The sequence below is a fragment of the Poecile atricapillus genome, chromosome 7 (genome assembly GCF_030490865.1).
Source record: "Poecile atricapillus isolate bPoeAtr1 chromosome 7, bPoeAtr1.hap1, whole genome shotgun sequence".
Classification (NCBI taxonomy): Eukaryota; Metazoa; Chordata; class Aves; order Passeriformes; family Paridae; genus Poecile; species Poecile atricapillus.
The window spans coordinates 11,523,331-11,550,990 of NC_081255.1; the positions used below are offsets into that span (position 1 = coordinate 11,523,331).

The 27,660-nt window shown below is 38.0% G+C and overlaps 1 protein-coding gene across 2 annotated transcripts; it reads right to left on the reverse strand.

The window, feature by feature from the left end:
- Nucleotides 1-2,224: 2,224 nt before the first annotated feature.
- On the reverse strand, nt 2,225-17,154 carry ZBTB41 (zinc finger and BTB domain containing 41). Of its 2 annotated transcripts, none has more exons than XM_058842562.1 (11): nt 17,019-17,154; nt 15,127-16,362; nt 13,770-13,977; nt 12,995-13,064; nt 10,502-10,649; nt 9,681-9,810; nt 9,013-9,108; nt 8,398-8,504; nt 6,891-6,996; nt 5,671-5,759; nt 2,225-4,915 (listed from the first exon to the last, which is right to left on the reverse strand). In XM_058842562.1, exons 2-11 carry the CDS (start codon nt 16,247-16,249, stop codon nt 4,272-4,274), a joined length of 2,721 nt encoding a protein of 906 aa, XP_058698545.1. In that variant the 5' UTR covers nt 16,250-16,362; nt 17,019-17,154; the 3' UTR covers nt 2,225-4,271. The 2 variants fall into 2 exon arrangements, with proteins under 2 accessions (XP_058698545.1, XP_058698546.1); XM_058842563.1 differs by having other exon boundaries at nt 15,127-16,330; nt 17,019-17,130.
- Between the last annotated feature and the right edge of the window lie 10,506 nt (nt 17,155-27,660).

Sequence of the window (27,660 nt, forward strand, 5' to 3'; positions counted from 1 at the left end):
ATCACATTTAAAACACATTATTTCAATATACCAGTGACAAAATATTGAGTTCTTTTCACTTTTTTCTTTCATATAAAAGACCAACATTTAGCATGATCAAAATGGTAATGGAGGATTAAAAAAAAACTGTCATTTTTACCTCTAATCCATCAAAACCTTTTAAACCAAAACATTTCTAATGAACCATGAAAAAGACTCTTTTGGCCTTAAGCAAGGTGACCACCCTGCATTACATTCTGCCAGTGACACTCTTTGATGCACATGATGAAGTAACCAAATGGTTGGGAATTTGTGTTGTAGAGCAAGATCCCACAGGACAACAGTCACAAGGACCTGCAGATAAATGCACTCTGCTTCCCTTTAGCCTCAGGCATATGGGGAACACACAGTCTGGATCAGGCATGCTTGTATGCTCCACACAGAAAAATTTCACATCTTTTTTACTGTTATCAGGGGAAAAAAAATCCTACTCATCTACATCAGAATTAATTAATAATTCTACATTCATGAACTCCTGCACATTAGTTATTTTAAAAACTTGAGGGTCATTTATTCCTTAATAGTTCATAACATGTTTCATATTTGATCAAGCACACTGCGAGGTGACTCCTTTGAAGCGTTCTTCAGTTCTGGAGGCTCCTTCACATTTGTTATAGGCAAAGAAGCTCAGCTCTTTGATGACACCAAGTACACCTTTTGTCATTGTGGACTGGCACAGCCCTTCTTTAGAAACAACTACTGGAATTATAATCCAGACTATAGTAGAGCTGTATTTTTAAGGAAACCTCTGCCTTACAGAAAAATATCTTCACCATTACAATTACTGATATTCAGCATGATAAGAGCCCATGAGGGATACACCTCTGTAAGAAAAGTGTCAGTGCTCAAAGAGGAAATTCCAATATAAATAAATAAACTGAACATAAAACCCACTAAAATAATTAAAGGCAGTAACCCAGTCTACAACCAGAAATTTGTATAGCAAAAAAATATAGAATTTAATGTTTGAACAGAAGAAGTAAGTTGTCAGGACAACATAGCAGTAAGGAATACCAGCATGGACTCCACTCTTCTTCCCAACGGTCAGCATGCAGAAAAGACTTTTTGCAATGTGCCACTAAACACTCCTTAGAGATCTTTTTAAGAGATACCTGCTTCTTCCTTCTTTGGCAATAAACACTCAACTGATCTAGGGTCTGCCAGATAAAACATTTATTGTAAATGCTCCCTCCACATCAACAGCACACACACACATATTAAAATGGGGAGAGCAGACACTAAGGAGTTCCAAAGCATGAGCTGTGAGGTGCAGACCTCTGCCCTTCGACCCCAGTCTTCCTAACAGGGACAATCTTCTATCAAGCAGAAACCAGATACTTTCACCTACCAGATGAAAAAATTTCCAGTCTATGAAAATTTACTTTGCCCACATATGAATTTTAAGTAGATGTAAAAGTAGATGTATACAAATTATAGCTCATGATATTAAATAAAAACTATGTATCTAGCACATAAGCTCTCTTATTGTCTTTCACTGTCAACTGGCAATGATCCAGCCTGACCAGCAGGTACAAACACTAACTAGTAGGGTTATCTGCAAACAAATGAACACCAAAGAACTAGTCGGTAATTTTCTCCAGGAATGACTAGTAATTCTGGTCACCCAAACAGCAAAGAGCAAGCTCATTTTTCTGAAAAATTAGTCCTTTTTAAGTCCACTTCTTGTTGGGCACGCACAAACATGGAGCCCTTTGAAAGTTATTGACCTTTATGTTTTCCAACTAAACAACTCAACTAGAGAAAAAAAAAGCCATTCTTCAGAATAGATATAAAAGGCACAATTATGAAAGAATTTTTTTAAAGGACATTATCAAGTAAATATGCTCCAAATTCCATTTCAGTGTTTTCTTAGAGTGCCTTTCAAACAGACTGGACTTTAAAAGAAATAATTATTTACCAACCACTTTGAAGCTACTGTTTTGTCAAAATTATACAATACTTATTTCTACTGTAGAACAGAAAAGACAAGATATAACAAAGAATTAGGCTTTTAGTCTGAGCACTGCACTGACACCACTGATGCTGAGTTACTTTCAACAGTACAATTACAAATAGAAATTACAGTGGAAATCATGTTTCATGTGCACATGAATAGTATGAATATGATACACACATGTAGACTTGAAAACTACACATAAACCAGCCATTTTCAAGCCATGGAGTGTAAAGGTGACAGAAATAGTTTTATTTTGAAAGGAGATGAAAGATGGAATTAGAAAGCAGGAAGGGTAGTACTTGATAGTGTCCTTTCAGAAGGTGGCATTCAATGGCCTTGTTATTGCTGTGTATTCGCTAGTCTTCAGCTTCTTCCCAGATCTATTTACAGCATGTCAGTCTGAACATTCCCAGAGCACAGCTCTAAATTTTACTTTAGAGATACAAACAGAACAGTTAAACATATGTTGTCCAGTTTTAGAAACTGAACTTTTAAAGTTTAGGACTTCTATTGTGCTTCTTTGGCTAAGTCCTATTTAAATATTGGTAACATTTAAAGTTCTATAGCTCTGCCACTATTTAACAGCTAACAGAAATCTTTGGTGTGCTTAGGTTAAGAATCCACTAGGGTACAAGCTTCAAAATATAAACATTCAGGCAGTTCTGGCCCCTCTCCTGCAAACTGCTTAACACTGAAGCAGATGATTAATAGAATCTAACACCAAAGTATCTGAATACAGTCTCAAATTATCTGTGTCTCTTTTAGAGTTTGTAGAAATGTGATAAAAGAGTCATCACAGCTCCCTTGTGCTCAGGTCATTGAATAAATTTAACAGTTAAAACAATACACATAAATCCAGCTTCCTATTTTAAAGATTCTTTGAGACAATAATTTAAGAATAGGGAAAACTGGGGGAAAATTTCAATCATAATTCTCATTTTAGTAAAATGGGAATATTATTATGCAATTTTTGTGAGGAATTATGAAGATTATAAAATTACTTCAGATACTTTCTTTGGCATCATATTCACCAAACAAACACAGAATAATTGTTTTTAAAGTAGACTTAAAAGAGAAAGCTTGATGAGGTTAAACTATACTAGATTTCATGGTGACACCAGACTTGTAATTCCAAACAGGTTTTTTTGAAAAAACTCTTATGTCTAGTAAAGAAAGAGCTAAAAATTAAAATTAGACATGAAATAGTCTCAAGAGTTTAACTTTGGTTTATAAACACAGTAGTACAAGAAAGTGAGAAACAAAATAATTAGCAACTCACGAGAGATTTATAATTACTGATTTTTTTTTTAATAGAAATTAAGAACTGTTCTGGAACAGTCTTTAAATTTCTCTGCTATCACAGATAATCTGAAAATGGGCACATTAATGTGGGACCCTGATATCATTTATGCTCTAGCAAGGGTCAGCCATGTTAATCCTTTGTGACTGTTCATGGATTAAAATGACCTTGCAAATACTCCCATTTCTTTTGAAGTTAGAGTGTGGGGTACACTTTAGAAGACAAAGATTGAAAAAGCAAGATAAAATGCATCTTAAATTTACATATAATACTAAGTGTAGAAAATTAGACAATACCATTGTCTAGCTCTTCCCATATTCAATATTAGAGATGAAAGAAGAACTAAGAGGCCAAATTTAGGCAGCCTAATTGTACTCAGGGGGATCATCGAACACCTTGTTTAGTGTCTTCATAAAGTATCATAAACCACTTTTCAGAAGAACCTAGTGCCTGTGTTCACTGGCTAGGCTTGAGTCCAGCCACCTATAAAACCCTCCGAAAATGCCTCAGGTTCGAGGAAATTATATATTAATTTCTGCATGAAGCATAATTCAAAATTTGTGTTTCATAGCCCTGCCTGCCCTTTTCATGAATTTTAAATAGTCCTTATTCTTTTAGAATGCTTTCTATTCCACTTAAAACATTAGCTCAAAGTGAGATGCAGAAAGGCAATCAATTTTTTAAATTAATAGCCAGATATGTAATTACATTTTCAGCCGCTATCCTTAAAAGATATTTCAGAGCATTATTTTTAAAAGACCATCTATAAGATTTTTAAAAACTCTTAAAGAAACACTCTTTCATATGCATCAAAATGTGCCTAAATGTTTAAATATCATGTAAACAAACTTTTTTCCCAAAATTATGCAGAAGACTTAATGAGTCCAAATAAAATATAAAATATAAATCTTAGTTGCCATATCAGCCTTTTGGTGGCCAATGGCTTAGTAAATTCGGTGGAATGTTATGGTCTGATCATGAATGTTCATTGTTTGAAACATTCTGTACAGTCGGAGTTGTATCTAGCCCCAGTAAAGTTCCAAGATATGACTGGTCTCTAGGATCCAGCATTTGCTCAGGCCTTACAGGATGAACAATATTTGCAGGCTGTGGAGTCAAGGTGTATTTCTCGAGGAAGGAGAGCTCTGTTGCTCGCTGATAATCTGGCTGCTCTGGCTGCGGGGGAAGGATGCCATGGGACTGAGAGCTGTGCTGCACCAGCTCTGCCTGGGGGTCTGGCATGGGAACAGGGACCAGAGTCACAGGCACACACACTTCTGGGGATACATTCTGCAGCAAAGTTTTGGCTTCTGATTCGTATGCTTTGGATTGTTCGACATACTGTTTAGCCTCAGTTTGGTAAACTTTGTCATCAGAGGTGTACTGCACTGGTAAGGAGACTAGCTTTTCTTCTGGAGAAGATGCCAATGCCTCTTCTGCAGCCTTAGATCCATGAACGTGATCAATATGATACTTCAGCTTGTCTTTTCGTTTAAATGTTGCATTGCAGTGTTGGCAGTTAAAAGGTCGAGCATCTGAATGAATAACCATGTGTTTGGTTAATGTCTTCTTAATTCTGAAAGACTGGTTACAGATCTGACATTTGTAGGGCTTCTCACCTGTAAAGGCAGAGAAGTAACCATTAGTTACCATTAGTTATTCTGAGTTAGCATCAAATCACACATAAATATGTGAATACCTTCCATGGATTATGACAACAAGACCTACATCAATTTTACTGATAACAAAAGAAGTTTAGCATCTATTCTGGAATCAAAAGAGTCATCAGGAATTTGTTTAGAAGTTATATTGGCATACTCTTCTCCTTACATACAATTCTCTCAATACTCTGGACATATGTTAGAATACAACCAAAATTAAAAAGCTGTCTTTTAACTGTTACGATACTGAGATTAAATGAGGTCAGTTTGTACACCTGTAAGTTTCAAAAGACAATGATTTTCCTAAACACAAGGCAGAAAAAGCAAAGTCAAACAGGAAGGACATAATCCTTTCAAGAGGGAGTTCACTCCTTGTTTAGATTACCACTTGAAATGCAGTAATCTCTGGAGCACAGAAACATTTAGAAGGTCTGGGCAAATTTGGCAAGAACACACATACCAGTGAACTAAAGGAGGAGGTGCAAAAAGTGTCCCACAAATCTGAGCTGAGATTATCAGTATTCCAGCTAAACAATCATAATACAATATTCAGGAATAGCCAATATATGGGAATTAATAAAATTTTGCTGTTTTCACCTATACATCCTGAATGCTCCACAACCATCATGAATAAAATAATTGAATCAATAGTGATGCATAAAAATACATTCCTACGTGTTTTGCGGTTTAGTTGGGGTTTATTTTCTTTTTACCTGAATGTGTCCTAAAATGCATTTCCAAACTTGATTTCCCTTTAAAAACTTTCTTACAGACTTCACACTGGTGAAAAGTTGCTTTATATCTTTAAAGAAAAAAAAGATATTTCATGTTATTTTTTTTTTTGTAACCAACTAACAGTAAAGTTATGTCCACAGGCCTTTCTGGAATCTTTAACTGCAAAATAGCTAAATACAAAACTTTCCAAATTTCCTCACTTTTGTTCCTATTTCCTATTACATATTCCTATTTTACATATTACATATTCCTATTTCCTATTCCTATTACAGGAATATTTCCTATTCCTTATTATTTCCTTATGTTCCTATTTCCTATCTACACACAAATAAGGTAAATTAGATTCTTTTCAATATTCACTTTTAGTCTCTGTCGGGATGGCACTTAAGTATTCAAGGAAGAAAAACCACTAAAACTTCTTACTTAACCCCCAAAATCTCCTTAAGTAACATTTTTTTGCCAAAACCCACAAGAAACTTTTACTTTTACAGAATCAGGCCATAAATAAGATTTTAGGAATGGTAGAATTTCTAGGTAGGCTACTGCCTACCAAGGGAAAAAAACAGAATAAGCACTGTACTGTACTTTACTTTTAAGTCAGACATCTTTAATGGCTCCTACACAACACTAATGAGTATTAACAGCTAAAACATATAATTTGAAAAACAACCAGAGCAGTTTTTCAAACAAATTTCAAATCTCTGAGAGGTTTATTTTTAGAGCTCAAGCGTTTTAAAACCCTACTGCATTTTCAAGTTAGAGACACAATTCAGGTTCCAAAGTTTTACCTCCTTTCAGAGCCATTAATCTGCTGCCACTGTCTAAAATACCTTAAATGTGCGATAATTCTCCCAGTGCTTACATGATGACTAATAATTCAGTTTTAATTAGTCTGCAATGAGAATATTACAGGAAACCATCAATTAAGAACAACACTGAGATAGACAATTGACAGATTAAAATCTGATCCTTTTAAATGCTTTTATTTACTTAACTGTGTTACAAAGGAAATATGTATCTTAAATTGTGGAGGCAATTTTCTGACCTCCCCTTCAAACTCTAATAATATCTCTATGAAGACTGAGGTACAGGCATGACAAAGACACAGATTAGCAGAATTCTGCTCACACATGCAAGTCCCAACAAAATCAGTTACACTACAGAAGTATTTATGCAGTTGTAAAAACCTCACACTTACTTCTGCCAAACCTTTTCTCCTAGATGAACGCTTTTATAATGAACAGTAAGGTGATCTCGACGGCCAAAACATTTTCCACATTCCTCACACTGATGTGCTTTTTCACCTACAAGGGCAAAAATTCAATAAATCTTGGTTAAATCTTTTTGGAACTTATTAAATGTCTATGACCTATAACCATGTTTCCAAAGTTCAGTCAATCAAGCTCTTCCACACCTCATTTGGAGAAGGATTCTCTCTTATTAAAGAAGAAAATTTAGGAAGCATGGTGGCTCTCTCAGAGTAAGGAATTGTTATATAGGACCAGTCCACATCCTTCCTACAAAGAACTTTGTGCTCCAAGTCAAGAGACACTTCCCCAAATGCTCACTGCATGGGAGGTACAAATGAATGTCTGGGAATGTACTTTCTTCATTATGACCTGAAATGTGGTATCTTCAACAATTCAGCTGTTTTAAAGAGAAGCTTATTGAAACATACCAATTATTTTCAGCTACTAATTTATATAATTTAAAATTACACCTCAGTATTTATCATTTTAATCATCCTGATAGACATAGTTACCTTTTTCTTTTATGATGTTGTTTAAAAGTATCTTGATGCTTTTTAATCATCTTGAGATCTTCCACAAAGTGGCAGAATATTTCTTCTCATGTAAATAGGGGTGTGGACAGTCAAATAATGTAACTTTCTAGAGGGTGAAAAGCAAATAGAGCAGAAAAGAGGATTTTTTTTTTTTTCATAATTTGATCTTTCAAAGATTTCTTTATTTCATAGCAGACATGTTTTCAAACACCAGGAAAGAAGCTGTCTTTCACATTAAGACTCAGGAAGTTTAGACTCTGATCACTTCCATAGTTCCACGCTGCCTAGAAAGTATTTTGCCTCCTATAAGGTCACATTTCTTCTGGATCCTGCTGTGAAAAAGCCTCTCGTAAATCTTTGCTTTTCCTACACATTTGATAACCTTTCTGCTCTTAGAGCAACCGATTTTTTTTCTTCCTCCTGATCATCCCCATCTGTTCATAGGGCTGATTCCTTCAGCCTTCCTTTCCTCTTTCCCATAAGGAAGACTTCAGAAACACCTCTCTGATGTTCTTACATTGAAGTGATCAGTGTACAAACTTTGATAGAGACTCTGACAGCTTCTTCTGTGTTGTGGCAATGTTCCACACAATTGCTATTAAAAAAAAGAAATCTGAAATCATTAAAAAATCCTCCTTTTTCACTTTTGCTTTTTGTATTTATGATTCTTAAAGCAATTAATTGTTACATGTTTTTGACTGTCCCTCAACTTTCTATGGTATCAGAGAGGGAACGTTTGGCTTTTAAACCTTTAGAAACAGTTAAGATTAACTCTACTTTAGTAGACCTTTAAGAGTGGCAGGAACTTTTATCAGGCCTAAGACACTGCATGTACTGAAAAAAAAAAATCCATAATTAACTTCTTATGTGGTTTTATTTCAAAATGGTAATTGTGAAGCCAATTTCCAAAGAAAATACCTACCTGAATGTATTTTTTTGTGTTTTGTCAGATGGTCATGCCGAATAAACGTTTTCCCACATTCTTCACATTCATATCTCTTGTCATCATGATGCACTCTTAGATGAAGTCTGCATATTTAGTCATAAACATGACCATAAAATGCAATTTTGTTAACATAATCTATACTGCTAATTCAATGCAAAATAGCAAAAAATGCAGTCTAATGCTTCACCTAAGTATCAGGAAGTAACTTTCAGCTGAGGCGCACCTGAATTGTTCTTAGAAAGCAAGAGAACTGAGCTGAACTCTCTTATGTGAAATTAATTTAGTGGGATATTTTAGTCCTCTGCTTATTTTCTCTTTGAATAACAAAAACACACAAGTTTTACATGTGCAAAAAACTAAACTTTGAGAAAAGATTTTGAGGGATTTTGTTTAAGCCACTAATGTATTAAAAATTAAATTAATTCTCACAGATTAGTAATATATTTTTAATACTGAAAGATCTTTAGAACATTTCCTAATGCTCTCAGAGGTAGAGTACATCAAACACATACTAAGAATTATGTCAATAACATGAGTGTTTATATCACCAAATAAGCAAAACACTTTAGCTTGTTTAATAAAAATCTATACCTGTAAGAGCTTCCATGACGAAAACTCTGCCCACAAATACTGCAAAGATGAGGCTTCTCTCCACTGTGAATTCTCAGATGTTCTTTCAAAGTTGTTCTGTTTAACAAAGCCAGAAAAATTTAATTTTAAGCAATGTCCCTGCCACTTTAAAGTGACACATACTACCATTTTCTCAATTTCTTTTACTGTGATGGATCACAATATATCCAAATGACTGTATAAACTCAGATACACACAATGACACATGCATTCAAAGACAGTCTTGCAACCTATTTTCTGAACCAACTGGGTCTAGAAACAGTTATCAAGAAAGAAATAAAACACTGTCCCAAAGTAAATTTGGAAACATACATTAAAGACAACATCTTTTCCAAAAAATTGCAAGATGTTTTTGCACAACAGAGAAACTTAAGTTTCTTTACAGTAAGAAACTTAAGTGAATGAGAGGCAAGACTTTCTTAATATATATGAACTTCATAATTCATTACCTAGAGCTGTCACCCTTAATTTTAGAGGTGATCAGAAAATCCCATGCTATCTGTGGCTCTGACACTACCTTTTAACACACTAATGCTCTGAAATGCTCTCATTTGTGTTAAGAACTCCAAGCATATTCCACAGCAATCCAAGTATGCTGCTGAAGTTCAAGTAGTCAACCAAGTCCTTACCTTTCCCTCACGGATTTCCCACAGATGAAACACGTCCATTTTCTCTTTCCCCCATGAGTACATTCTATGTGGCGTTTCAGATTCCCCGTGTCATTAAATTGGCGGCCACAAATATCGCAAGGAAAAGGCCCTACAGGGAGACAGACACACAGAGGAAGACTGACCGTCAGCTAAACTAAACAAGCCCAGACTGGTTACCTTTGAAAACTCTCATCAATTTACAAAGCAGAAGTTTTGTCTAACAAATATTCATCTTTAGTACAGTCAGCATATTTTAGTTAGATTTTGTGAGCTTTCTGCTAAGTTACTTCTAAGATCTTACATTTTGGCAAATTTCATGACTGTAAAGCAAAAATTTAGAATTCATAGTCAAAACCAATTAAGCACACTTAGACCACCTGAAAGAAAAAATTCTTATCACCCATCTAGCTCCTACCCAGCAGAAATAATCAGTAGTATAAAAAAGTCTGCAGAATACTTCAGGAGGTAAGGAAAAGGTCTTTTGAAAACTTCAGGAAGAATCTGACTCCGTAGCTAAAATCAATTCTGTGCTAAAAAGTTGCAAACCAAACTAACCTTAATTCCTCTTCCTCCCCAAAATTCTGACTTTTTTTGGGTACAAGATAATGCCTCAAAAAGACAGCTGAACACAAAAGTAAAAACCTAACCAACAAAAATAACCCTCAAACAACTCTCCCCCAAAAGTGGAAGAGAGAATTGTAAAAGGAGGTGGGGTGGAAACCAGACTCCAGGACATAAAATGGTGGGGGAATGTTTTACTTTAAATCTAATGTTTACATGCCAGAAGGAGGTTTCTATACCGAGATGGAATTTTTCTTGATGTTTCAGTCTTGCAAACCGGGATTTAAAATGCTCTTCACAGTAGGTACATTTGAAGGGTTTATCCTGAGAGTGAAGGATCATATGCTCTTCTAAGTGAGGTCTTCGAGTAAAAGATTTTTTACAAATCTGAAATGATAACAAATTTTGTCAAAGATACATCAGTTATAACCAGATTCTTTTCCTATTCATAAACTTGTAACAGTTTATTTCATCTGCTCTCTACGCCAATGTAAGATTAAACAGGTATTCTTCAGAAAGCTACTCTATTCCAGTATGTAAAGCAGTGCAGTCAACATCAAAACTAACCTGTGCTCTACATAAACCATAGTGGACTGTACTGTATAGATTAGGATGCAGATCCATGGCAGCCTAAATCAACTACTGGCAACTCCTGCATGCTCCTCCCCAGTCCGTCTTTCTGACTCCAGCACTTCCCAGACTCTCTTCCTAGAGTGTTTCAACACAGTAACTCAGCAGAAAATAACCCAATGGAAAAAACCAAATAGATTTGGCTTGGTTTTGGATGCTGAAACAGTTTAGTTGGACCGTAATAAAAGTCACTGTAGTATAAGCTACTGTAGAACCAGAGTCATACCTGTTCCTTTATTTCCTCTGCGAAATTCTCTGACAGCAGATATTAAAAAAAACTGCCAGTATCAATGAAGAAATGTAACTTAAATACATTTTAGAACTACAGGACCATCACAAGCCTAAAAATATGTGTGCTTTTTAGTATTGCTGTCAGATTAACCAAAACCTAAATGTTCAAGAATTATTAGTAGTGACTTAAGTAAGCACACAGTACAATTATGGAATTGAATCCACAGCTCAAATTTAGGCATTTAAACCTAAATTACAATTTATCATCAGGGTCCTATACTTCAACATAAATCAACAGAGTACTCACATATTTCCCTGTGAGACTCCTGCTGCTGTTTATGACAGCTCAGCTGAGCGCTACAACTCCCGGACATTAACTCCTGCAATCAGCTTCTCAGAGCACACATGGAAATCAAAACCAGCAGTTTTATTTGTTTAAAAAATCATTAATGTTAAATATAGATGTAAGAAAATCCCATAGTTGTACAACGTATAATAGCCCTCTTGCTTTTCCTTACTATCAACATCTATTGTTTGTGTAAATTTGCTCATCTTCCTCAAGGATTAAAATATGGTCAGCAAATCCTGCTGTTCACAAACAGATTACAGCATAAACCAATAACCTTAGTGAACCCAGTAGCTTAACATCTGTGGCACCTTTACCCTCAGAAGACACCACACAAACTGAAAACAAAGTTACAGCACAGCACCCAAGGGTCCCTTTCAATGTCCAGCTGCTGTAAAAGTTGGAATTCTACCTGCTTTTAATTCAAGTCCATTTTCAATGCACATGAGCTGTAAAGGAGCAGCAGCTCACTTCTTTAAAAATTTCTACTCACAATTTTCAATTTAAAAAATGAACCCATATACCAAGAAGTGGAGTTTATCAAATCACTCATCTGGTAACACACTTTCACCAGAATGAATGTCAACAATGTTGCACAATTGATTCCAACCACTGAAGTGTTTCTTATCTAGTAACAAACAGAAACTGTAACGCATTCACACAATACAACTTCACCTCGAAGATAACACCCTTTGGTGAAGCATGTAATAACCTTGAACCATGATCCCCCACCAGCTGCACAATGAACAATACAAATTCCTACAGCTGATATCTCCCAACATCCTACTATATGTTTACAAGTGAAAGTTCCAAAACAAAGCAAGGTTTGAAATTATGTTACAGCCCCTAATTTTACAGACATACAGCAGTAGACAGCAGCTTGCATAAATGAAACAGCTGCCCTAAAAAATAAAAAGGAAACCAATTTCCTTAAAAAAAAGCAACAACAACAAAATCCCACATCTGAAATCTTAAAACATTATTTGGTAGCACACATATAGAGAACGGAAATTCTACAAACTCCTTTTAAGAGGAGATGTAGTTTCACACATATACCTTTCCCAGGGAAAATCAGTTCTGTGATTATACAACTAGAGATAAATTTAGCACAAATTTACAACTCTGTTGACTTGCACATGCAGTTAAATGAGAAAGTATTTCATATTTAACATATACTTTCCTCACAATTGAGAGATACCTCCTATAACAGTATACTTTATGGTCAATGCTTGATGTGTGTAATTAACAGGAGAGCAAACACTGTTTTTAAAGCATTCACTAGTCTATTAATCTGTAAACTGGTGTATTTGAAGAAATACTTTAACTATTTTAGAATTCAAATTGGAATTATTTATCCGACCAGAGGCTGTACATATAGAAAAAGTTCAGTCCTTAAATCAGCAGCTAGAGGAAATGTATCCCTTAGAAAGCTTTCTGAGATTTCACAGCAAAAGCCAGATTTTCATTAAAGTTCACAGAAGGTAAACTCTGTATGAAAAAACAAAAGTACTGAAGGATTACTTACATCACATTTCCAACCTTCACTCTTTGTCTTCTTGATAGAAAGAAATTCTTGTACATTCTCTGGATGAAATCTAGGAGAAAGAAACTGAAAGTAGTCATGGCTTTCCAAGATGAAAATAATCCAAATACTAAATATCTATTTCTAAGCTTGATATGTCATAGAAATTGATCACCACACTGGCAGAACAGAATACTGATGCTAAAACAATTCTAATGACACAATCATCTGGAAAGAAGTGTTGACTATGGACTCCTGTAGAACTTCATAAAACATTTTATAAGACAGAAGGCAACTTCAACTTATGGATGTTTACAAAGAAAAAAAGAAAAAAAGCAGTATGTAAATAAAAATACCTTAAAATTAGACCTGTCATAAATTATTTATCTAAAAGAATCTACACAGCAATGGTTTGGACATCTACTATTATCAACAGCAAAGCACTGATATATAGAACTAAAGAAGGTATTTCACTCTGCTTTCAAATTAAAAGCAGTACAGGTAATTTTTAAGTGTGATGTATTCTGACTGTGCTAGCTCATCTGAAAGATTCTAAAATTTATAATAAAAACTTTTGGCAGAACCATAGCAACACTACTGCTATTTCTTACAGCAGATTAAGTAATACTGATAACCCCTATGCCCTTTGAAAAGGCAGTTATTTGAAATAGTTATAAAAATAATGCAGAATATGCTGTGTTTATATATATGCTTATCTTCATTTTTAAAATTAAAAAATGCTTCTTCAGAAATACCAGATACATTATGTCATACTTGCCTCTTCACGTGCTTCGCTAAGGTCTTTTTGCTTGCATGCAGCTTATTGCAGTAGGGACATTTGTGTTCCTTCTTATGGAAGTCAGTGTCACTGGAGTGTTTCTTTCTGTGCACTGTCAGGTTGGACTTGGTTGAGTAGCGCTGGTGACAAATATCACATTCAAAAGGCTTCTCACCTGTGTGGACGCGTGTGTGGCTCTCATATTTGCCTGGACAACAAAGTCAAATCTGTTAGCATGATCTGTAAAAGCTATTATCTGCAATAGTCATGTTTGGGGTTTGTTCTATAATCTCTCTCACATCTAGTCAAGCTCTAAATACCCTCCACATGCATCTGAAGGTTCTTACTGGCTTACACCACTGAAAACTGCCCAGTGCTCACCTATGTGTTTGATCCAAGGTCCCTTCCAAACACTTCCATCTTCCTATAAGTCTGTGCGAGGGTTACAACTCACTCTTGTTCAACCTCACAGCAGTCTCTTGTTAAATACTGCACATTACAGAGCATGAGTACCTCTGCAGAATGGGGAACAGCCTCACAACAAACCTTAATCTTAAGGTACTTTCAAATACCAGAACACTGAATGAAACATACAAACCCTTGTATATTATCTGTATTTGGGACCCAACATACTACCAGAAACAAAAATGCTACTCTCTCATTTCTTTCACATGGCTTGTATTCCCTCTTCTGTTTGCCAATTTTTTTGAGGACAAAATTCTGTCCTGTGGATAAATCTACCTCAAGTCAATAGCAGCCTCTCTGCTTTGTCCCAGATTTTATTTTTTTTTCTGTAGAACATACATGTATGCTGCTGTATAGTACTGTAAATTTATGAACTTCTGCAGCTCATAAATTTAACATATAAGTCAACTGTCCATTGTAATACAAGCTTATAAAGAAATACTTTATGTATTGCTTGTTTTAATGTGTGCTTGTCATGGATTTTTTGAGCACTGAACTAGAATTGTAAGTTATGAAAGTGTAAAGAGAAAAGGGCTTCCAATGTGTGCTGAACCAAAATGTACCATTCCAACCCTAAATACTCACAGACCATTTATTTCTGCACAGTAGCTGTGCTTTTACATACTGTGCTAACAATCAGAATCTAGAGCAGTGGAAAGGAAATAAATGTAGTATTTGCAGATTTTTAAAATAATGTGCTCAGATAATTTATTGAAACTATTTAGCACCACAGACATAACAACTTAATACACTTCAAGAAAATAGCAGCCCACTGGATCAGTGAGATGATCCAGAAATTCTTATATTCACTCTCCAGGACAGAAAACAAGCTTGGTTTATTTCCCACACAAACAGCACTACCATGAACAAGATCAGCCTAACTCGCTCTTACCTATTCGATCAAACTTTTTGTCACACTTGGGACACTGCAGTAGTTTTTTGCTACTGCTCTGAATGATGACTGGAGCTAAGCCTTCAGGAATATTCCCCATTGAGTCAACTGCCTCAGAACCGTCTTCAGCATCATTCTGTTCCTTTTCACTTTGTTCTTCAGATTCTGAATCTTCACCTGACATTTCCTCTTCCTGACCATCTTCATCCGCATTGCACTCACTTTCACTGTCTTCAAATTCACTTTTCTCAGACGTCTCCTTGTCAGAACTGACTTTTTCCAAATTGCTGTCAGAGGCATCACTGCTTTCATTGTCACTAATATCAAATTTAGCTGGACATTTACGGCTTCTCGTGGAGCGCCTAGTGGAAAAGCTGGCCTTCTCAACCATTTTTAACCCATGCTTTCGTTCCAGGGAAAGGGGTCGGTGGGCTTTAGCCAAATGATTTTCTAATGACTTCTTGTAGCAGAAACTTCGACCACAAAAAGTGCACTGATGACTACTTAAAAGTTTACCTGTCAGTTCACTGAGTGTTTCTACTGGTGTAGGTGTATCAGTTACCACATCAGTCTGTACATTGGAAACACTTTCATTATTTAGTAACTTCACTGCATCTATGATATCTAAAAACTTTGCTGCTTCCAGCACTAATGGAATTTCATTTTTATACACAAAAAACTCAGAAGTGTAAAGAAACTCAAGCAAATGTTGGAAGACAGAATGAGTTACATGATCTAATGTGACAACATCGGTGCTTGGATTTTTGCTCAAACAGGCATGAAAATAACTACTCCCAACAGCCACAACAACTTTGTGAGCACTAAATTCTTTTCCTTCTACAATTATGAGTAAATCACAAAATGATGGATGTTTCTGTCTATCATCATTTAAGTATTTAAGTAGATTTTTGTTATATTGCAATGAGCTTAGGAGCTTTCTTTGTTCTGGTGATGGTGGAAGTTCTTGGGAAGATTCGAGCTGATCTGCAGGAACTACTTCTGCAGACTTGGAGACAATTTCTTGTGCACAGTCCACTACAAGAATCTGTTCTGAAGTATCTTTCTCATGGCCAAGATGAACCTTTTCATTTAGAGTTGCAGCGTGCCGTCTCCTTTTCTTCATTGCAAAAGTGCAACTTCAGGATCAGGAGCTTCATAGGTGACTAGCAAAGAATTCCCGTTAAGACTTGGTTCTGCTCCGGACCTTAAGAAAATATGCAACAGTAATTTCATACTCTGCAAAAGAATTATAATAAAAATTACTCTTAGCACTTAAACATTTCATCAATTTTAAATAATGCTTTCTGTATTTCACTGTTAGTTTTATGTATCTGCATAACTAAGGCTTTTATTAAATCGCTAAAAGCTGTTTGCTTCGCAGACCACGGCATAACCTGCTGCGAGCCAATGAGCAGACGCTGCCTATTATTAGCTCTAAGGCGGCGGCCGGGCTGGCTACGCTCGGCTCCCGGCGGCATTTAGCCTGCGCCCCACTCCGGGACGGCCGTGTACTGTTGTTATTATTACACTGAAGCTCGTTCTCTTTCCGTTTCACCCCAACAGGGCAAAGCAACTCCAGCTGCTCTTCGGGACTGGTCGGGCCGGATCCGCCCGGCGCCCGCCGGGGCCGTCTGGCCCGGCCCTGCCGCGCCTGTCCCCACCGAGCGGCCGCGCTGCCCCCGCCCAGCCCGGGGACCCTGGGACGTTGCCTTTGTCCCCTGCCGAGGGCAGGGTGGGGCCCAAGCGGGATCAGCAGCACCGAGCGGGGGGGCACCGAGGACGCCGCGGTCCCGCGCTGCTTAAAATGGCCGCGCCCGCCCCCCTGTTCCGTCCCGTCCCGTCCCGCTCCCCCGCGCTTCCCCGGCGCGGCCCCGTCCGTCCGTCCGTCGCACCTGCGCGGTACCGGCTGCTCCCCGGGGCCGCTCGGCCGCCCAACGCTGGTGGCCCCGGTCCGGCCCCGCGCCCGCCGCTTCCGGGCCCGCCGCCCGCGTCAGCGGGGTCACGGCGGCGCTTCCGAGCGGGGCGGGGCGCGGCGGCTGCGCGGGCGGGAGCGGGGTCATGAGGGGGCCGCGCCCTGACAGGGCCTACTGCCGAAATGGGGCCCGCAGGGTAAAAATAGCGGGCAGGCGCTAGGAGAGCTTGCTCAAACAGCGCCGACGATTCGGGATAGCCGAGCTGCCACCGGCTCTACGCCAGGATACCCCACTGAGGCTGTCTGCTGCTTTGAAGCAGTGCACATAGGGACTTGTGAAATGCTCGGGTTTAGTGCTTCCCGTAGTTATTTTCAAAAATACGAGTTTTAATTTGTTTGGGTGGTTTTTTTTGTTTTTTTTTCTCTTGAGTATTTTTAAGCACTTGACATAAAATTCCCACTTTCCGAACTTCCCGTGTGGGAAAAGGAGCAGCCCCAGAGGTGCCCCTCGGCTCGCTGGACGCGCTTGGGGTGCAGCTGCTCAGCATACCGAGAGCACTGCCTTTTGTGCCTTCCAGCTCCATCTCTCCTCTCTCCCCCGAGACAACCAATTGCCAGTGACCATGTGACACCGAAAATGAGCTTGTTTTCCTGACAGCCTTAAAGAAGGATTAACGCAGGATTAAACTTTATTCCACGACATGCATTCTGTATTTATGATCTGTAAATAGATACTGAACAAAGTGTGACTCGAAGGTCTTGCATTTTTAAATAAAAATACTAATTGTTCTTAAAGCATTAGTTATCTCCTGAGTGTTGCTGTATTTCCTGTACTCACAGTCCTGCAGTTTCCTTGAAGTCTACAAATATTTAACTTCGGCTTTGAGTTTTTTGTTTTGGTTTTTTTTTTTTCATTTTTAATACTATATTACAGTTAAATTAATTCAATAGCAAACTGTTTCAAGTAATATTCTAAGTGGTATCAGTTTTTTTATTCAGTTATCCTATAGTGAAACTAAAGCACAAACCTTAAAAAAATTTGGATTTTAGAAAAGTCGGAGTTTTTTAATTAAGACCTGGCATTACTGAAATTTCTAACTAAAACAAACAGAGGGACCATGCTAAAACCAAGGGCAAATGGAGAGGCCTTATCAAAGCTAGATGTAGACACTGACTCAGTTGAGCTTAAGAAAGAAAATAGAAAACTTGATAAAGACAATAGTAAATCAAAAAGGCTCACTAAAACAATAAACTAAGAGTCCAGACAGATGCCCATCTGGCCCATTTGTCATCTTACTCTGAAAGGTAGGAAAGGTCAAGATGCATTCTGTTCTCCCTTTCAGGACCCCTACTCATAAAAAGACCACCGACCTATTTCAAAGAACAAACCACGCATGCTTTTTTCCTCATTAGCATGAGAAGCAGAGCGTGGGTGGTAACTGAGCTATGAATATGTATTTGTATTCAATACTTTTGTAAATAAAAGCCTGTAATCACCGGTACCGGGGCCTCGTGCATATTAGGGATGACCCAGCACCACTCCAGCGCTGAATAAACATACCCCTTCTAATTAAAACAATTAGAGAGTCTTTTTCTGTCTCAGTTGGATATTGATACTAGATCGTATCCATATTTTGGTAAATCAAAGCAACAGTGTCAATAAAACTAGAGCAATCAAGATTACTTTGGTTTTCTTGCACCGAAAATAAAAATCTACTTACCTCTCAGCCATCTGCTCTTTTAGGATGTTCCTTGTGCATGCCCACCTTTTATTTCTGCAGAATAGTTAAACTGTACATAAACTGTAAAAATAAGCTTCTCTATTGGGTTTCTCTATTTTGATTTTGCATGGAAAAAGAAAGTTCTGGAGCAAGGCATTTTAAATTTTAAAGTGAGCCTTACATTTCACTCTAATCCAAATAGCAAGCACATAAAGACATCATTAGTAGGTAATTGGCTTCTTGGGTCTTACTGTTTCCATAGCAAATCCCTCATTTGGAAAGTATAAAACTAAGTGCTTCATCAGTTTTCATGAGTGAAATACATAAGGAAAATGCATCCTTGAGAAGAACTATTTTGCCAGCAAACATAAACAAGCTAGGGAAGTGATCCCTGGGGCAGGCCTGAGACTTGCATAATTTATTTTGTGTTGTTGGGGGGCTTGGGGAAGGGTTTGGGTTTTTTCCCCTAGGTAACTACCTGCTTTTCATTATTTGCTGCTGCTATTATTTACTCTGTGTTGAGTACAATATGGTTTCTTGGCAGTCTACAAAGCACCTACAGCTTATTGCCAAACTGTACAAGTTCATCGGGCATTTTGACTTAGCACAAGCCTAGGTAACACTTTTCTTTTGCTGTCCATGAAGGATTTAGTTCAAAGAAAAGTCGTAGAGTGCTAAGTGATCCATTACCATGCCTGGCATTGCCACAGTAATTATGCTCTGGAAACAAAATGTCCTTGAAATCTCAAGTCATTAGGGTTCTTTCAGCATTAAGTCTTCTGCAGTTTGTACAAAGTACAAGTGGTACAGACAAAATTTAACTATATTAATCCCTTTTGTTCCAATGCTTATTCATGCTACATTTTTTTTGCCCATTAATAGACTATCTCACATAGATTAAAAAGCTGACTTTTGCACTAATTAAAGACAGCATCAATCAAAGAATAAGCACTTGCTCGCCTACTGTACAGAATTTGCAAATGCAGCTTCTTATTTTGTCCAGGAAAACAGTATATTTATCAAATAAATAGTTTTTAATTGTTGGAAATTAAGTAGCTTTCTGCAACAAGGTTTGGTGTTGAAGGAGGCGGTTTCATCTTAAAGTACTTGTTCTTCAGCTCAAAATCTCCCCTTCTGAGATACAGCGAAACTAGAAGTGACAGATACTTGAATCAAACACTGCTTAAACAATAAGCAGAGAGGGAATCAACTCTTAAGTTAAGCAGTTAGCTGCCAACTAAACAGAAATAAAATGACATAAAAATAGCATGCAATATTTCATACCTGTCTGAATTATTACAGTTTATTGCCAATATATTCCTTAAGAACTGATCACTGTAAGCACCCAGTTATAAATCTAGTAGCACATACATTCACATCCTTCTTCAAACAGCTGCCTTTACTTTGGCCACAACATTTCTGCTAAGGTAAATCTCTCTCTAGGAATTTTATAGTTAATTTGCCATGGGTTCATGGTGCATGACACTGCTGAAACATGACCCGTGCTATCATTCTTCCTTTTTGTATCCCAGGTGTGTCAGTGATGGGTGGGACCTAGGGAAGGACCCACAAAGCCTCTTCCTCTAGTCTGAGATTTTTCTGTATTTTATTGCCAATCACCACGTATACACAAATGTTTTAAATTAGGCTGTGAAGTGAAAGGGTTATAAGATTGCCTAGAGACTCCAACAAGTTTTCTAGACAACAGTGCTAAATAAAGTCCATTGCTGGAACCATTGCCAAGAAATCTTTTCACATAAGCCATGAAAAGACCACCCCAGTCTCTCAATCCAGCAGTCTCTGGGGCACTAATCAGCTGGAGGCTGGTTGTACTATTATGGATGTTTTACATGTGAGTCACATTCTCCCCTTGTCTCCTCTCTAAAGTGCAGCAAGTGAAACGTGGAGAGAAGGAGGTCAGATCCACTCTGACTGTATCAGCCTGCCTCGTTCCATCCGGGAAGTTTAGTGCAGGGAAGGGTGGACACCACCTCTGCTTGGGTTTTGTTCTCTGGAGTGTTCTGTAAGCAGACATGAGTTCAATAACAATGATCTTTGCCACTGCCATCTTTTTCCAGGAGATTCACACAGTGTGGAGGTTGCAGAGAGTTGTATGGCTACAGACTCCACAGAACAGATTTCCTCATGAAATGCTAAGCCAGTGCAGCCCTGAGGTGAAATCAGCAGGGACCTGGAACAAGACACTCCCTGCTGCCACAATAAAGCAGAAATGCTATGTCTGTTAATTCTGAACTCAGTACTAGGCCAGCTCTACAGGTAGATTCACAGGTGCACTGCATTGCCTTCACACTTTGAAAGATGTGGTGACTGAAGAAATCCTGGGTAGAGGGAAATTGCCTGTGTGTTTTCCTGCCATCCCTGCCTGCTCCACCTGATTCCCTAGTGCCTGGCAGCTCAGGGGAAAGGAAGGTGAGAGGAAAGCTGAACCAGAGAGAATAACACTGAAGGAAATACCAGTCTGCCCTCTACTGATGTAAGTCTTAAGCTGTGCTACAAAATTACTGTAAATTGAAGCTGTACCCATGCCTGAAGGTGTGTAAAGGAGAAACAAGGACCTAACATGTTTCTTTTCTGTAGTTTTGGGAGATGTTTTCAACAGAGCACTCTAAACCTTTTGCAATAACGTGCCACTAGCATCAGAGGTATTTTCCTTTAAACAAAACAAGAACTGGGGAGAAGTGAAATATCTTTTATTAATTCAGCTGGTGTATGTCACCACTGGAACTAAAAACAATGCCCCAGCTCTATGAATGTGACCTTCAGAAGACTTCATGTGCCCAAAATCATCTTTATTTTTCCAGCCATATCAGCTGGTTAGTAAAAGGTATTGCCTTTCCCAATAAATCTTGCCTTATTTATTGCCTTAGATCATTGTAACTGCAACAACATATCAAGTAAAACAAGCACAACCAGACTTTCCTGTGTAGTGTTCCGGGGTTGCAGGATCATTTCCAGGCATGCTACAGTTACCTGTGACCCACATGGGACTCCAATGAGACGGGCTTCTGCTCAGGAAACCATTTATTTTGCACAGGAACAAACTCAGCTTAGATCCAGAGACAGAGACCCCTGAACAGAAGCAGTGGGTTTTATGGGACAGAACCAGGGTGGAGTTTAAGGTCAGGGACTAATAGGGACAGAGCAAGGGAGAAAACCCATGGGCTCAAACTCAATCAGAACACCCTGGGCTACCACCCCATGAGGGGTCCAGGGTGGGGCAATTCTTCCTGGGCTCACAAGGCCCATCCCCTGAGGCAGAGGGATGGAATTTACACTTTCCAGGCTTTAAAGCCATGCCTCTCACTTTAACAGTGCTTATCTGTTGCCTCCTTGGGCAGGGGCACCTCACATTCCTGTACAGAAATAATCTTGGTTCTCAAATATATGTTATTTATGTGGAAATGTATAGCATAAACAGCATGAAGAAGTTTCTCTGTGTTTTACATTGCTGCATTTCCATTGCACTGCCTGGTGAGAGACCTGTTAAGATACCAGAGAACCCTGAATGCTGAGGCCCTGGTACGAGACAACAAGAATTTCAGTCATGGAAGGTAGCAGGGAGCTGATGTCACTGTCTCTTTTTTCAGTCAACCAGAAACCAATTATCCCTGGCTGACAGGCCAAATTAAATCATCGGGTACAAGGAGATGCCAGCTATCGTCCCCTAGATTAGGTAATTGTGGCTTTATTACACTCAGACCTGGTGCTCTTCGTTGGGCCACAGAATAGACCTAAGAGTTACTCTGGTCTGCCTCTCTTTCCATCCTTTCCATAAGCATTAATGTATTCTTAATCCCCAAGAAAAGTAGTTGTGTTTTACATTAAAAATGCTATTTTTTTCATATATATAATATTAATAGATCCTTCTATCTATCCAAGTTTATAAAGAACATTAAGTTAAGAGTTCTGCCATGGAAGGCCTCAGCAGATTTATACTTGAGATCCCAGGTTTTTATCTAGTACACTTGCAAGTATATAGAAAGTTTTTAGCTTATACTTCTTTGGAACTTAAGAACGTGCTTGACATAGTATCTGGCTGATTTACAGAGGAGCTGCCTAGTTCACTGCATGGATTGTTTGGAGCAGAAGAAATAAGGCACTAAGGTGTCAAAATCCACTCTAATTTCGGTTAGCACCAAGTTGTGGCCCTCCAAGGTCTTCAAGAACACATTGCTTGCAATGACACAAGGAAGTGGTACTGAACTAGCTAGTTCAATTAAATTACCAAGGTTAAAAGCTTTTTACATTGCCCAGTAAAAAGCAGAATTTGGTATACAGGGTAAGATACAGCTATATGTCCATGTAGAAACCTGGGTGTACAATGTGCTCAGTAGTTTTTATTTAAGAGGAAAAAAAATACATTTGTTATTGAAGATTTTTCAGAAATAGAGTATAATGCATAGAAGTTTCTGAATGGGATAAAAAAATCGGAAAGCTGATGGTGGTAATACGTTGGAAGGTTAGCACATGAAGCTGACAAATTACCAGCAGCTATTAAGCCTTTGTGCCTTCAGAAAATATCTGCTGTGTAATTACAAGGACAGCTAGAAGCACTCAGATAGGCCTATCAGCTCAGTGTTTATCGATGGTTCCCAGAGCTCTTCTCCTTCCCTTTGTGATGAACCTTGACATGGTTACAGTTGTCAGGGAACAAAACTCCATCTCTCTGCTAGAGAAGCAGGGTTCTTCAAGGTGTAGGAGAGATTAAAATGCTATTCTGCGTCCTCCTGAATCACTATCCATGTAATTTGTAGAAGCTATTTGTTTTGAATTATGAAGTCATAAGTATGTATAATCTACAACACATTTTTGCCCAAAGACATACAATTGCAGAAACTCAAGGATGTTTCAGTGTTAGATGAGCTTTTTAACTCTCTATTTGCCTGAATTTGCATATTCTATGATGTATTGCCCATTTACTCACAGTTAGGATAAAAGGCTGCAGTTATGAAGCTTACAGGTCTTGTGTAACTCTGCCCACTGTTAGAAAGAAACATTACATAATGAAAGCATTGTATCTGTTTCTGGAGCAACACTATAGTGTGAGAATTTCAGTACCCTATTTTAATTTAGGTGACATTCATTATTTGTTCTCTTAATTACATTTTAATAGTAATTTCTACATTTTCCTAAGAAAGTATAATTAAATTCTGATATCAAGAGGCAGACTACAAGTACATTATAATTAGGCTTTGAGACCACTATTAAAAACCTGGAGCAATACAAAAGTGTGTCCGGTCAAAAAAGCAAGCACACAAAACAGAGAAAAATGTTTTAACCAAAAATATAAGGAAATACAGAATTAATTCTGCTTTGTTAGCAATCCAACGCACATAAACAGACAGCTTGTACAACAAGCTTGTACAAGAAATGGCTACAGAAAAGTTATTTTTAAAGAATGATACTAACCAAAGTATGAATTAAATGACAACTGAGTTAGTAAAATATCTGTATAAACAAATGCAGTAGCAGGAGAAGAACTTCTTGTAATCATGCCAAAGTAAGCATATGAATCATATGAAATAATCCCTATGAAATAAACCCTATGAAAAAATCCTGTAACAGTGACCTTCCCAAATGAAAAAATGAATCAAACCCACTTACTGCCTGGGGTGTCACAGGAGCTAAATCCCTTTCAGTGAATTTTGGTACATTATGATTGGTTTGTAAATGTCTCTTTTGGTGTAGTTTGTTGCTATCTCAAGATGCAACAAGGAAAGGTGCATTAATTTCCAATAAAAACAGTGGAGGGGGAGAATCGGCTTGTAAATTAATTTCCTTTTATTAGGCGAACCTGATAGAGCACTGTAGCCCCTCAAAAGGCTACTTGCTTTCCTTCTTGAGCAGTTACAATTGCTCATTCTTTTCTGTGGTTGAATTTTATGCCACCCATCCATTTGCCAACCTGAACCACAACAACCATGAGTGTTTTTAGTGCTGTTGGGTTCTGTGGCAAAAGGACTGACGGTAACTTGGATGCCTTTACATGCTAACGAGCTGATATTGCTTTTCTTCTTCTGAGTGGTTTTTAAATTCTGTTTCCACTCGTAAATTATTTGAATCAAAAAATGGAGAAGAGACTTCAAAGTAAATCTGGGAGTGAGATTGCTTTCTTCTCCTTTGAAAATATTTTTCTTTTTTGGAATGAAACCACAGATTGAAATCTTTAATATTCGTTTATTGCCTTGAAAATATGTGATATCAGAAGTGGCTTGGATTAGTTGAAAGGTATGGCTGGAGGATTCTTAATTTATATTTCAAACTTTTCAAAACACCTTAAAATTATTTTACTTGTTCAAAGGAAAAAAATAGCAAGAAAGTAATACCTTTTAAAATTGCAAAAACCTCTTTTTCATCAAATTTTAAATGAAATATGCTTTTAAAAAACCTCACAACTACACACACACGCAGAGAAAAATAAATTACAAAACCTCACCCTCTTCCTTCTGAAAGGCTTCAAAAATCTCTGGCCAGCTTCACTTCAAAGACCAGGTGGTTTAGAGAGACCACCATCCAACTTTGAATTTCTGCTCAGTGTTGGGAGAAGAGCTCTCATTTAAATGGCATACAGTACAAAACAATTGTACTTAATTTTGCTCATGATAAATGTTACTGGATAAATTCACCTATTATTGTTAGAGAACATGTCAAATTGGCATCAATTTGGCCAGATAGATTTTTTTTCTTTGAATTGCAGCACCTATTTTTGGAATAACTGTGGCTTGTGACACTAAGAGGAATAAGGTCCTAAAGAAATGCCAAACTGTTAGAGAGTCACACTGAGTGAGCAAAATCATGGAGTCTGCTAGACTCATTATTTCCATAGCTTCTAATGGATAGAAGAACAAATACAGTACATCCTGCATGCCCAGCCTTCAGAAAGTTAATTTCATTTCTTGAATACTCGTGATTGCCATGAATGTCAGAAGAAAATTTGGTATCATTCTTGTGGGTTATTGGTTTCCCAGCTTATTTAAAGACAGTGTTATACAAGGACATGTTGCATTAATCTACTTCAGCAAATTAATACTGAAGTCTGACTTTGCTGCTGCAAGAGTCAAGGGGATCAAGGTTAACATGGCTTATGTTTATCCATTCTTCAGCAGTCAGATGCTGCCAGAGACTGTTTCATTCACTCCAACTAATCTTCTTTTGGATGAGTGAGCTGTGTCTTTAGACTACAGTCCATTTAGCAACTTTCAGGGCTACATTTCTGAAAGAGCTCATCATTTGCTGTTTTTCAGGCATGTGAGTCATGCCCATAGGTTTAGCTGGGGATTAAAAGTCTTTCAAAAGTGCTGTGGGGGTGTGGAGTTTCTCATTACTCTGTCACACCAGTGGCAACATCCTCAATTCTGAGTGCAGTTGTGTCACAGTCGGCTCACTGTGATTCCCAAGTCCAGTCCAGCTGGGCGAGTGTGGCAAAATAGAGGGACAGGAACGATGGAGTTGCCTGAAAAACTTTAATGATGGTAAAATAACAACTGCAGAAACAGCACGTTCTGGGGGCAAGCTCCAAAGACTAAGGGGTGTGGCAAACTTAACAATATATGGGGGTACTTGAGGGCAGGGACCAGGGACATGACCTTATATGTGACAGCTCCTGAACCAAGTGAGAACCAGAACCAGAATCATGGCCTATTACAGAATGATCCCGGAAGCATCTTGATTTCCATCCTTTCAGTATCCCACCTCCCAGGTCTCAAGTTTATGCCTTCTGTACAAGTTACCTGAGCTAAGCCACTATCCATCCCAGCCAGATCCCATACAGTTGTAAACTAAGAGGAAATCTTACCCTGTTAGCATGAGGAGCTCCTGCAACACATATGGGCCATGTTGTTGTGGGGATTTCTTGTTTGCTACTGTGAACACTTCTGTTTTAAACAACTTGCTTGTGGGAACTGACAATTGTCAAATAAGAGATTTTTAGGCTTCAGGCATTAGCTTGAGCCTTTGTGAAACTAAGTCACACAACTTTCTCGCTCTGGCTTGAGAAATCATAGGGAAGAATTCAAACAGTCCTTAGAAAAGGAAAACAATCTTTGCAGGTGTTGTCACCGTGTTGTTTACTTGTAAGAAATGGTCAAGGGGTGATGTTCCTAACTTTCCAATGATGGTGATGTGTTGGTTTGATGGCCGATGAAAGTTTTACCTTTTTGGGCCTTCTCAGAACTGTCTCTAAAAGAAGATCTGGAAGAATAAAAAGTTCCCTCTTTTGCAACCAAAGCTAGAGAGTCAGTGTCATCACTCCTCCGTTCCTAATACAGTGCAACACTTGCTTATAGTCAAGGCACTGAAGATGCAGTTTGACAGCAAAATCTTGTTTCTCTGATAATGGTAATTACATTGGAAGTGCTGGCTTATAAATTCTTATATTCCAGAAACTTAGAAACTCTCAGATTTAGAAGTTTCAGTCCCACAAACCTGTGTTTGGTGAATGTTGGTGCTAAAATCAAATCTGGGTGCTAAGACCAGAGGTCTCAGCACCTGCACATGCACAACAAATCATATTCACCCAGGCTTTCAGTGTATTGGAAGAACTTACTGCCAAAATGCCTTAAAAAAATAAACAAACAAACAAAATACTTGATATCCAGGAGAATGAAAAACACTGCATGAAGTCCAACGTATGCAAAGATCTCAACTTGATCACAGACAAAAATTAAGGTGCAACAAACCACCTGGTGATTTGAGGGGCTCTGTGGACACTTAAAGAATATAAGTCAACTACAGTAGTAATGTCTCCTCCTTCCCTCTTTGACATCAACATGGTGCTTGGAGGTCAGGCTGTGCCTCCTTCATGCAGGGGGTGTTTTCCTTTCATTGCATTGGAACATGGTGGCATCACATACATCATCATCACTGAGGTCAGCATCACCA

Bases quoted from the DNA above. Each gene is read 5' to 3' on its own strand.
- ZBTB41 (XM_058842562.1), bottom strand. From the start codon at position 16,249: ATGAAGAAAAGGAGACGGCACGCTGCAACTCTAAATGAAAAGGTTCAT. The intron at 10,650-12,994 runs GTAAGTAATCCT...TTATCATTTCAG, and splicing joins GTGAAGGTTGGAAATGTGAT to ATTTGTAAAAAATCTTTTAC. The intron at 6,997-8,397 runs GTAGGTATTTTC...TTGCCCTTGTAG, and splicing joins ACACAAAAAAATACATTCAG to GTGAAAAAGCACATCAGTGT.